Source organism: Akanthomyces muscarius, chromosome 4 (genome assembly GCF_028009165.1).
Source record: "Akanthomyces muscarius strain Ve6 chromosome 4, whole genome shotgun sequence".
Classification (NCBI taxonomy): domain Eukaryota; kingdom Fungi; phylum Ascomycota; class Sordariomycetes; order Hypocreales; family Cordycipitaceae; genus Akanthomyces; species Akanthomyces muscarius.
In genome coordinates, this window is record NC_079244.1 from 731922 (window position 1) to 744279 (window position 12358).

At 53.9% G+C, this 12358-nt stretch overlaps 4 protein-coding genes across 4 annotated transcripts; 2 read left to right on the plus strand and 2 right to left on the minus strand.

The window, feature by feature from the left end:
* Positions 1–634: 634 nt before the first annotated feature.
* On the plus strand, positions 635–1685 carry LMH87_010877 (uncharacterized protein; the record flags this gene model as incomplete). The annotated part of the gene is made up of 3 exons (XM_056199925.1): positions 635–1393; positions 1455–1529; positions 1587–1685. 3 exons carry the CDS (start codon positions 635–637, stop codon positions 1683–1685), a joined length of 933 nt encoding a protein of 310 aa, XP_056051826.1.
* An 860-nt stretch (positions 1686–2545) lies between these two features.
* Positions 2546–3121, minus strand: LMH87_010878 (uncharacterized protein; the record flags this gene model as incomplete). The annotated part of the gene is made up of 1 exon (XM_056199926.1): positions 2546–3121. One exon carries the CDS (start codon positions 3119–3121, stop codon positions 2546–2548), a length of 576 nt encoding a protein of 191 aa, XP_056051827.1.
* Positions 3122–4724: 1603 nt separating this feature from the next.
* Positions 4725–5165, minus strand: LMH87_010879 (uncharacterized protein; the record flags this gene model as incomplete). The annotated part of the gene is made up of 1 exon (XM_056199927.1): positions 4725–5165. One exon carries the CDS (start codon positions 5163–5165, stop codon positions 4725–4727), a length of 441 nt encoding a protein of 146 aa, XP_056051828.1.
* Positions 5166–9244: 4079 nt separating this feature from the next.
* Positions 9245–9585, plus strand: LMH87_010880 (uncharacterized protein; the record flags this gene model as incomplete). Its single annotated transcript, XM_056199929.1, has 2 exons — positions 9245–9458; positions 9506–9585. The coding sequence occupies 2 exons, from the start codon at positions 9245–9247 to the stop codon at positions 9583–9585; spliced, it is 294 nt and encodes a 97-aa protein (XP_056051829.1).
* Between the last annotated feature and the right edge of the window lie 2773 nt (positions 9586–12358).

A 12358-nucleotide genomic window follows, 5' to 3' on the forward strand; every position in this document is an offset into this window, starting at 1 on the left:
TTGCTGACCATCTATACTTGATACATCATTGCACCATGGCCTTTGTTGACATATTGGCGAGAGCTCAAGCCGCTTGTGCAACGGTTGTGGTGGCGTTTGGTGTTGTCCTTGTCGTCGGGGGCGGGGTCGGGTCGCCGCACACAACGGCTCAACGCCCAAGAGCAATCACGCAAAAATCTCAGCTAAAAATAGGCAATCTGCGAGCAGCCGGCCATATCGCATCGTTGGGCAAACAAGCATTCCCCGGCAGCTGCATTTCGTCATCTTGGACACGGCGCTTCCCCTGCACTGACGGGTCCGGCCCCTCTAAAATTCCGGGTCCTTTTCTAGGTCGCGCGCCAGGCCACCGCCCGAGCCCATCGTCTTGCATCACAAGCAAGCAATCAAAGAAACCCACCGGGAATATTGATAACTCTGGGAGCTTCGCCCTCTTTTTGCATCTACTACAATCAGATTAGCTGCAATATATACACCCTCGCTGCTTGTCTGGATTGCGCCCCACGCTCGGAACCCCCCAATTCGCTTGCAGCCCGCGCGGCTACCCAACAGCCCTCGCACAAGCTCTCTCCCCCTCCTCTTTGTCTCTCCTCCTCCACCACCGCACACGCACACACACACAGCACCGTCCTTCGCCATGGAGACTGATGATGTACCGCCTGTGACGCCACAAGACAACCTCGACGATACGCTCGGAGGCTTGGATGGCTCGCCGCAGGTAGCTTCGACACACCACAACAACGGCATACACGAGCACGAGCCGCAATCGCCGGGCGGGCCATTACACCACTACCAGCACCACGACGACGACCCGGCCGCCACGCGGTACACGCCGCCCGTACCGGGCACCAGCAGCGGCAGCGCACCGCCCTCAGCGGCGCCCGGCTCGCGGGCCGGCAGCGAAATGTCGAACCCGTCGCAGCACCAGGCGCACGGCGAGTACGCCGGCAGCCGCCAGGGTTCGGGCGAGCCCACGGCGCCCAACGGCCGCAACCACGTCGTCATCAAGGTCGGCATGGTCGGCGACGCGCAGATTGGCAAGACGTCGCTCATGGTCAAGTACGTCGAGGGCAGCTGGGACGAGGACTACATCCAGACGCTCGGCGTCAACTTTATGGAAAAGACCATTTCCATCCGCAACACGGAGATTACATTCTCCATCTGGGATCTCGGCGGCCAGCGCGAGTTTGTCAACATGCTCCCGCTGGTGTGCAACGACGCCGTCGCCATTCTCTTCATGTTCGACCTGACGCGCAAGAGCACCCTCAACAGCATCAAGGAGTGGTACAGGCAAGGCCGCGGCTTCAACAAGACGGCCATTCCCATCTTGGTCGGCACCAAGTACGATCACTTTGTCAACTTTCCGATTCAAGATCAGGAAGAGATTTCCAACCAGGTAAGACAGTGCAGAGTACCGGTGGCTTTGTGTGTGTCTGTAGATTGCTGACCAGCGGCAGGCACGACGTTTTGCAAAGGCGATGCGAGCTGCTCTCATCTTTTCAAGTACTAGCCATAGTATCAATGTGCAAAAGGTAAGCTCTCTGCTACGCTGGGCTGTCCCAAACAGCCGCTGACCCGAGATTTCACAGATTTTCAAGATTGTCTTATCCAAGGCCTTCGATCTCAAGTGCACGATTCCCGAAATCGAAAACGTCGGCGAGCCGCTACTACTGTACCAATCTGTTTGATTCCAACGAGTCGTCTGATGAACCGAGAAACACTCTACAACCTATAGAGATGGACATTGCGACTTCTACGTCGCCCTTTAGGCCGAACTTTGCATGATATGACCTCATGCTCCAAGTTCCGCTGAGACACCCGACTTTTCAGTTTTTTCCTTTGACGCAGATTCACGTTCAGAATCAAGATGCAATCGGGGCATATAGAGGATATTGTATATTAAAAGAGCGTTCCCACTGGTGGGTCCTCTAACAGGTTCCTCGGGAAGGAGCACGGAATTCTTTTTCTTTTTTTTTTTCTGTTTCAAATCATTTTAACGGCTTGTCGAGACGCGCAAACAGGGGTGCCATCATATCTTGATGGTTTTTCTCTTTCAACGACTTTCTCAAGTCACAGACGACGCACGGAAGGGGCTTTTTTTCGTGAGAGTTTGGAATAGAAAACAGACCACGGGATAGGGAATTCAAGTGCGTATTCATCGTCTCGCCGAGACTGGGGATGGTGGATCTGGAGAAGAGGAGGCTGTGTATGGCTGATGTATGTGAGGAGACGCTCGACATTGGCCGCGCGTTGACAGATCAGATCACAAAAAAGAAACAAAGTATAATACTGTTACAACCGGCCAGCCTACGAGCTACGCACTGGAAAAATGTGATTCACCAACATGTCAGCACAGCAAAGGTAAGATGAATTCGGGAAATCAAAGGCATTAACTGCTCTCTAAGTAGTACTCATTACAAATCCTGCTCAGTTGATCGCCATTCTGGCGCCGGGCTTCACCGCCGACTTAACCTTGGACCACACAGTCTTGCGTTTTTCCGGCGGCGGCGGCGGCGACAGCAGGATTGTTTGGGCTCTGCTGCTACTACTACTGCTCTCTGTTGTCGTCGATTTGCGTCGCGGTGCTGGGCTCGCCGATGATCAGGCCGTTGGTGTAGTCGCAATGCGAGGCGAGCGCCTTGTCGCTCAGGTAGATGACGAACAACTCCTCCTCGAAGCTCGAAGTTGTCGACGGGATGTTGCTGTCGTCCGTGGCGCTGTCCGTCTCGCCGGGCTCGGCGGCCACATTGACCTGTGGCTGCGGCCGGTTTGCAGCGCGGCGGGCAGCTTCTTCCGGATGGTTGGGAGGAGGAAGGCCGCGCAGGGCCTCCCAGGCAGGCGGCATGTAGACGCCGTTGTCGTCGTCCGCCACGCTGTCAAGCGCCGACGCCGTGGCGGGCGAGGCTCGTCTGGGGATCGCGCGGCCGGAGGTAAGCCGGCCAGCATCGGGACGGAAGGACTCTCCCGAGGCGTATCGCCTGGTCCGCTCGGTGTTGCGGACAGGCTCGGCGGAGGAGGAGGAGCCCGTCTCGACGGCAAAGGCGCCGAGTGAGCTCTGGGAGCTGCTCAGGCTCGGGCAGTCCACGCTGAACCCGCCGGGGCTCGCGGCTGGGGAGGAGGACATGGGCGAAGGAGAAGTGCTGGCGTCTCGCGAAGGGAGGCTCGTGGTCTGGCTGTTGCTGGCGGGTGCGTGAGGCATCGTGTGTATGTGTTTCTGTAATGGGTAGAAGCTGGGCTTTGGTGGTTGAGGAGCTGTTGTTGGATGATGGGAACTGAGATTTGGGTAATGTCACGGTTATTATATAGATTTAAATTCAGTAGTAGTCTACAAGACTTTTACCTTGAGTAAGATGCTAGTATAAAGCGCATTCGACTCTTTGAAGGGCCAGAGAAGAATGGTGTTGAGACGTCATGGTCGAAATGCTGCGGCTACAAAGGGCCCTCGGGGCGAAACAACTTGCTTTGTCTGGCATCAAGCAGCGAAAAGACGAGCAATGCCCCCGAAGCAATGTATTGCATCAGTTGAGGTTTCATAGAGTGAGCCTTGATGAAATGAAAGAAGACAACAACGAAAGCCGGGAGAGAAATCACAAAGTAAGATTTACTTGCCAACGACAAAGCGATGCGCCAATGGTTGTGACAAGCGCACAATCAATCCCTCACTCACAAAGCCCGCCTGTCATATATAATGGCTGGCCCAGGGAGCCCAATGAGTAGTGTTTTACCATCTTTGCATTTCTTCAATTGGCTTGATAAAGCTTTCATGGCCTCCAGCGGGAAGGCCATTCGAAGCATCGGCACAGCCCGTCTCATGGCCGCTTTCAACCCACTTACACGGGATAGCCCATACACGGGATCACACTACGCTATTGAATCGCAGCTAGCTTGCGAACTGAAGCAAAACTACGAACATGTTCAATGCACGCTGTGATTGTTTCTGAGTTTTTTGCCTGCCAAGAAAGTCTCAAAGGGCGGGCTGTCTTTAGGCTCCGACCCTGGAATTAGAACTTGGCATGGCATGTTCAATCCGCGCTGCGATTGTTTCGCACGCTGCCATCGATTCGGAGCATTTTGCCCTCCAGGAAAAATCTTGAAGGGTCGGTTGTCTTTAGGCGCCGACCCCGTGATTAGAACTTGGCTGGACAGGGTCCCAAGTGTGTTGTATGTCGGGATCCTCAAGTAGAGGCTGAAGGCCGCAGAGTCAACAGAATGGAACAGCTGGATCAGAACTGCGTTCCCGTCTAAAAACCGTGATATCGTGATATGTTGTGCAGCATCAACGGGGTTAGCTCGTGCCTGTCAAGCCACAACATGGCTGCATGGCTGCACCAAGAGTAGATCCAAATCACAAGCGAGGGAGGTCAAATTTAGCGGCATGCTCTATTCTATGTACTGGCCGCAAGGAAATAGTAAAATGGCCACTAGGGCGGAATGCAACATCTAATTGCCTCACAATATGACTTGTAACTGTTCAATATTGGACGTGATGTGAAAGAAACTCCAAAACGCCCAACTCTGCCGATACCCATGACGAGGCGGATAAAACCTGGTTGTATGTACAGAAGCGGAATTATGCGACGGCTGACCCGCTTCCCGGCCAGAGTCGTCCGATATCAGGTTGGCCAGTATGGCCTGTTTTTCTGGTTTGATGGGTATAATGATGGTGGCATGCTCGCCTGCGTGTATGATGCTCATGTCGTGTAAAATGGAATGTTGAGGGCCAGTGCTCAGGGGTCCTTCTTGCCCCAGATCGGGGCGCCAAGCGGCTTGCTGACGCCAAAGCCAACGCCAACGGCAATGCCAATAATGAGGGCAATTAGGAGAACCTTGGCAGCAATCTTCTGGCGTCGGTTGAGTCTCGACATGTAGGTGCAGCTTCGCTTGATCTTGGCGTCCTTGGCCTTGTCCTTCCAGTGCTGCTTGCCTGGCCATACCTGGCACTCGCCATTTCTAGTGATGGTGCAGCTCTTGCGGGTTGTCGTTGTGGTTTGGGAGATCAGACCGGCCTCGACATCGGTGTCAAAGGGGTTGCTGCTGCGCTCGGAGCGGGGAGTGGCAAGGTCGACGGGCAAAACGCAGACAGTTGTGGCGGTAGAAAGGGTGGCCGCCTTTTCGGGCGTTGCGACCTCTACAGTCTGTGCCTCGGGGTTTTTGTTGTCGTTGGCCATTGTGTTGAGAGTGTGGTGTCGATGTGGTGATGGAATGGCGCCACGCGTCGGTGGATGGTAGAATTTGAGCTACTACAGCGATGAATCAGCGTCGGAAAATTTTGACCAATTTGATGAGGTGAAGGAGTAACAGGCTTCCAGAAACTCCAAGCAAGGTAGGACAAGACGATCCTTTGGGGCGCGGGAACAATGGCTCGAAGAAGGAGAAGACGGGTCAAGGCTCGAGGCACTTACACTTTGTTGAGGCGGGCGCTAACTGGTAGCAGAGCGAAGCAGCAGAGAACGAACAATGCAGAGCGCGAGGAAAGGATTGAAGCAATGGAGACCTGGAAGGAGAGGAGGTGAATTGAAGGAGGGATGGGACGAAAGAAGACGAAGAATGGAATAATTATCGAAGGAGGGCGCGAATTCTTTTGAGAGAGCAGAGTAGAGGGGAGCGGTGCGGCGCGGCGCGAGGAAGTCCCAGCCACGCAGTAATTTGGGGGGGAGCGTGGTGTGGTGGTGCCAGGCGTGGATGGTATGGTAGCACGGATTGCAGTGAGAACCCTGCAAGTGTAGCGTCGACGAGGGCAGAGAATGTCTTGGCGCCAGGAAATACGGCCAGCCGATAGGGGTCAGCAGATATTTAGAAGATCAATGACCAAAGAAGAGTTTATTTTTGCTCAAGGAAAAAGTAAGGGCAGAGGTTCAAATGAAAAAGGGCCTGGTCTGGGTCAAGCAAAATTATCTTCTTGGCTGGCAATCGGCAAGTACCTACCTCTCTGTCTGGGTAGCCGCAAACAAGAAGGAGGAGGAGGGCGGCCACTGCGCGCAGCTCTGAAGGGGAGGGGGGCCACAGTGACGAGACCGCTCCCGTCAAGCAGGCTAGCAGGCAGGTAGGTACCTTTTCCAAGCTAGCGCGCGCAGCGAGGTACAGCCACTTTACGCCAGGGTGTGCGACGTGGTTGTCTCTACGAGTAATGAGCGACAAGCGGGCGGGCGCAGCGATGGTCAGACAGCGAAAGCAGCAGACACTGCACTGGCTGCAAACTCAGAAATCGCGGGAAATTCAAGGCACGGCGTGGCAAAGACACTCGTTTGGGGGCTACAGAAACGGCTATGAAGCTCGACGCATTGCTGCGGAGCCCTGAGCAGGCGCAGGGTGATGCTGACAGGCAAGATGGGCGATATTGCAAGCAGATGTTTCATCCTGCATCTTCACTTGCCACCTTGAATGCAGAAGGAAAAAAAAGAGGCAGCGGACGAGAATAAATGCCAGAAGTTCCAGAACAACACATCGAGGCCTCGCCACATCGCGTCGTCGCAAGCCCTGCTGCGCTGAGGCATTGCGCTAGCTGAAGCAACAAGAAAAATAAACTTACAGTGAGTGTGGGTGCAAGCTGCCAGGCACCAGGAGCGCTGGAGCCACCCGCTGCAGCTAACAACCTAGTGCTGTAGGGAATACCTAGAGAGGCAACCAGCGCCACTCGGGAGCCATCTCTAGTGGCCTCTCGCAGGTCCTTTGCGCGCTCTAGTGGCGGCAGCAGTGGGGGCGCTGGGGAGTCTAAAGTTTTGGGCGGGCCCAGGACTGGCTGCACGTAAAAAGTATTGGATTTTTGGCGCCGTCTGCAATCCGCCTCTCTATCTCCCGCACCAAACAGCCCAGCCCATGTTCTCGTCCATCCTTCATCTCGTGGCTTGTCCATATCTTGCATCCACTCCTCCGTACTAGCCCCGAATCTAACCCCTCATGACCTCTCCTCCGACTAGGGGCTTCTCGAGGCTCGCACAAGTCGACCCAGTGCATCTGCATCCTGCCCAGCGCCGCATCCTGCCCAGCGCCGCATCCACCCAGACTGCACTGGATCATCTGGATGCGACACCGACAACGAGACTAGCTGATTAGCAGCCACCAGCTGGCTATTGCTGGCCTAGCCTCGCGGGCAGCGAACTACTTGTTGGGAGATGCAAAAGTTTCGGCACCACTCTGCCCACTCTGCCCACTCTGCCCGGCGCGCTAACTTTGAACACCAAGAAACCACTGTCTTGACTGCGGGGGAAATGTCAGTCGCCGGTCTTCCTCCGTTCCGCAGGCGTCTACTGACAGTGTCTGGCTTGTTCCTGTCAAGCCCAAGGTAGGCAAACATGGCCAGTGTTTGATGATGAGGCTGCAGAGCCCAATGCGAGAATTAATTCCCCTCGCCGTTACAACCACCACGCGCATCGCCCACCACTTACGTACAAACTCCTCTAATCGAGCCACCGCTTCCTTTCCGAGACAGCACGCATCGCCAAGCCCGGGCGCCGTTCGTCATGGACAGCCTTTTTTGCTCCTCACTTCGAGGACCGTAGGGCCAGCCAGCCAGGCCAAGCGATCCACGAGGCTACCGCTCGTCCACCGCTCTCCCACCGCAGCGTGTGCCTCGCTGAATCGCGGCAGCTTGCACCTACCTCGTCGACGCTCAGCCAAAGCACCAGCTCTTTTCGGGGCTTTGACCATCCGCTAATAATAAATGACTTAACCATTCAAAGCCCAGCAATCCGAAAACGAGGTGTCATTGCTCAACGGGTGCTCGAAGCCGAGAGACAGGCAAACCACTCTGCCTTGGTCGATCGGCACAATCAGAGCACTTTTAAAATTGCCACGCCCACAAGGGCCATGATTACCCGCTCCAAGACTCGATGCGCACCCAGCAAAGGGAGGATGCGAGATCCACCCTCAACGGCATTGATAATTTGGTTCCGACGCCCAAGGTTTCTAGGGAAAATTAGCAGTTCCTTGCAATATAATATGCTGCTGCCGGCCTACGTGAGGTAATGTCTGTAGCGTCCCGTTTTTCAACTCGTCAAGCTGCGAGGGTCGGTTAGGAGGCGCCCAATTTTCAAGCTAGGCAAACGTCCTGCAAGCTACTGCACGCTGCGCTGAGCCGCCTCCGCCCGACGTTGTATCGCACTTCACCGTCGACGGCCTGGAGCTCATTGGCAGTAGGATATGGCCAATGCTCAATGGACGCCACATGCTGCTAGTCGGCACTTTTGAGCGCTATCGAATCTTGGAGCACTTGCACTCTGACCGTTTGACGATGCCAACACACATAGGAACAGACAGCCACGTCAAGCGCTAGCTGGCCTCATGCTGAGCAAAGTGTGAGCTATTTGTAAAGCGAGCTGGGCGCAATGAGGTGAATACTGGAAGTACTTCTGCGAAACTGCTCTACATTTATTTTTCTCTTTCAAAAAGATAGACATTGTAGAGTGCACACCGTAATTGTGCTGGCCACCGTTGAGGTTGCTTCGTGCATGGCAGTCTCGACGGCCAGTACAGCTTATTGACGAGCTGTAGCATTTGAGTATGAAAGAAAAATGGTTTTACAAAGTGCATAGTCAACCTGGCCGTGATTTTGTCCCTGTATCTACTTCTCCGCGTGCCAGTCGCTCTCAAGGCTGCCATGTATGGTCTGTAGATGTTTGGCAGCCGGCAACATGAGCATGCGTTGGCCTGCACCTGCCACTGCCACTGCAAACGCACTCGGCCATTTCTTGCGTCCAGCCATCATTTCCAACTCCTTCATACTCAAATCAGCCATCATCACAGGTATCCTTTATCCATTCTTTGGTCGTCATCTCACCACTACATTCTTTTTGACCATTCACTCATACGATCGATGGCATCAACATCACTTTGAGATCCTCGTCGTGCTCTACCCTCTCCAGGCCCTTGCTCCTGATGTATGAGCACAGGTCCATGCAGTTGCAATAGATCATCGAGTTGCTCTTGTTCGAGTTGCCCTTGTTCATCGAATTGCTCTTGTTCATCGAATTGCTCTTGTTCATCGAATTGCTCTTGTTCATCGAACTGCTCTTGTTCGAGTTGCCCCGATTCATCGAGTCGCTCTTGTTCGTCGAATTGCTCTTGTTCATCAAAGTGCTCTAGTTCACTTAGGGTCACTTGTTTACATACCTCCTCTTGTTCATCGGATTCGTCTATTTCGGCACAACCACCAGATCCTGCGCGATATAGTCACCTCCGCCAACTTCCCGCCTGGCAGCATCAAACCCTGTGGAGCTGTTGCGATTTCGTCCGATATATATCAAGGACGATGGAGCAGCAAGTCAGCTGGCATTGGCCCCCATCTGGCGAACATGATGACCCAGCTCCCCCAGATTTTGCCGAGACTTGCTTCTGTCCCTGCCTCGTGTACAGTCGCACATTGGCACGCTTGAACGCCGCATTTGCTGGCCAGAACCCTCAGCGAATCCCAAACGCGAACTGCATCGACCTTAACAGCTGCAATTTTGTGCTCTGTCTTCCATGTTGGTCTTGTATCCGTTGGTGATAACTTCCTCGCTAACATACCAAGTCTGGGGCTTTTCCATTGCCCGTTTGCAAGCGACTGTTCGTTCATTTTACGGTATCAAAGGCAACACCACCAACGACTAGCGAGACGGATGGTGCTGCCCATGCACAAGCCTCCAGCGGAGCGAGTATGAGATCTTGATCCGAGAAAAGGAACGTCAGCGACGTGTCGACACTCCGTCCTATACAAGCCAGAGCTCCATGGTGTATGCTCCATCAAGCGCGGTCATCAAGCCAACGAGCAACCACCAGCCGCAAAGAACTGCAGGCTCTGCATACCCAACTTCTCTACATGTTGACACGGCTGGAGACTCTGTTTTGCGGTATGTCATCTCTCTACTGTTGTGGAATTGGCTAATCCTCCAATAGACAACCGGCACACGGAAGCATTCCATTGATCAGCATCACATCCCCTTCTGTTGTAATTGAAACTACAAGCCCATCACAGTCTGTTGCTTGTGTAGCCGACCCGTCAGTTGCATCGGGGCTCATCATCCAGCCAGAGCACAGCCTTCAGAACGACCCGACTGTCACTGTGGTTACGCGGGAGAGGATCAAGGAGCATCTAATCGATCGGGACTCTAAATCGGAAACAAGCTCGTTGCATAAAGCATCAGAGCACCGCCTTGAGGATCATGCCGGCTTGAAGCAGCCAAGCCCGAGACCCGAGCATGCCATTGTTGAGTGCACTGATGGAACTACCTCGCCACCTGCCGGTTCCACTCAGACTCAAGCAACCTTGCCCTCTGTTGAAGAGATCATAGCGCACCGTCTTGAGCATCATTCTAGACAAGAACAGCCAACCCCGAAACCCGAACATGCCATTATTGACTGTACCGATGGAACTACTTCGCCGCCTCCCAGTTCTGTCGAGGCAAAGGTAACCTTTTGTGGTGAAGGCTAAAAAAGCCCAGCGTATAGTAGTATGGAACAAATTAGGGCAAAGGAGAGGCCAGACCTGTCGTAATAGGATTATAGCTTAGAGAATACACATCATATTACACCCCGAAAAAAACGAACCCCAGGTAGATGAGAACCGAGTAGCAACACTGCTTCCATTGAGAACTGGGGACATTCCTCTGCCATTCGGAGCTCAAAGTCATCAAAGCTACTACAATACCCCAGACAACATATTCTTTATGATCTAAGGAAATGATTTATCAAAAATGGCAGCCTCCTGATTGGCTTCACATGAAGGTGTAGGGTAGGGCAGTGAGCTACGAGCCGCTGCCAGTACCAGGAAAAACTAGACCAGTCACTTTTCTGCGGTAAATGAACTGGATGTAGGCTAGAGCTAGGTTTTTCTGCTAGAACTGGACAAATCAAGGCCCCGACGCCCCGGCCAAGGTTGGGTGGCGAGGTGGCCGGCGCAGGCGACCCGTCTGTAAGACAGCGACTGGAATGCAGTCAGATCGACAACAAGCAAAACAGGATTTTGACCGGCCCAAGGGAGTTGGAGTTGGGATGAAACGAAACCCTTCTTAGTCGCTGAAGGTTATGACAAGTGGCTGTTACAGAAACAAAGGGGGAACAGTGGAATTTGCTCTAGTTCATGTCGTGGGTTTGGGGTCTACTGCGTGTGCGGACGGTATGGGAGAGGTCGTAGCCGGCCGTGACGGTGGCTGGTGGAGGACGAAGACCAGTTCCTAATTCAAGGCAGTACGCGGGCAACAGGATGAGCGAGAGAGAGCGACGGAGCGGCCACAGCAAGGAGTTGAGGTTTCCTATATGAGAGCTTATGAGGGCTGATTGGACGAGAGTGCTTCACTCGCAACGTACCACAGTCGTGAGAGGTCACCTCTCTTTGTACGCGTTCTTTTTGTGCGAGCAGAGGACGCGACGCGGTATTTTAATAGATTGAATACGAGAGAGAGGGGGTTTTATATTGGGTTACGACATATGTAGCCATGTCCTTGAAACTTGTGTGCGCTGGAGGTCGAGGCAGGTCGCGATATCTGGCCAGGTGGGGAAGCGGTGGTGAATGGCACCCCGACGAGGGCGAGGCCTTGCCGGTCCAATGACACGCTGCCGCATGGCTCGCGGTGGAGGAGGCAAACGGTACAGGTTTCTCTGGACGAGGCCGGGTTTGCTTCCTTGATGGTCAGGTGTGTCAGGTGTTCTGTCATGGTATGCTGGTTCGCCTCCTGGAGGCCGTGTGTAAGTCGGTGCTGGGCTGGCACAAAGGGGCGCAGGCCCAGCGACCCAGCTGCACTATGACGTTCGAGGGGCTGATTCTGTTGGGCTACGGCGTAGTAAAGGTGATAAATCCATCTTTGCAAATAGTCGATGTGAGGGAAAACAAAATTGGTTGGTAGGGATAGGGACGAAAAAAGAGTTCGAGTCCATGGCTCGTTAGTGGCGAGACTAGGGCGGAAAACTACAAGCGTCTAGTGGCCAGACAGTATTGTGTGCATGAATAGAAATAGTGGCGAGTTGAAAAGAAGAGCAGAAGCGCTTGTGCGACAATGGAAGCAAACATACACATGGCTCTGGTAACACGACAGGTTTCTACGTTGCGACTGGTGGTGGAGAGGCCAAAGCGACGGACCTGTCTGGCGTTGGATGATGGTGTGCCACAGTCTGATATGCGGCAAGACGATGGGCAAGAGTGTGGGTGGATCCCGCCTGTGCAAGATGGATGGAGGATCGGGTGTTGATTGGAGGGCATGATGAGGGGGAAAGGAGAGACATTTGTTCAAGGGTTGAGACAAGCGAATGGATGAGACTCAAGCTTGTTCGTTTCCGGCGGGCGAGCATCATGAGCGAATGATTTGCGATTGAGTGTAGAAGGGCCGAGATGCAGACGCGAGAGGCTGCGCAGTTTCGAGTAACCGCCGTGGCTCTACTTTGCTTGCTG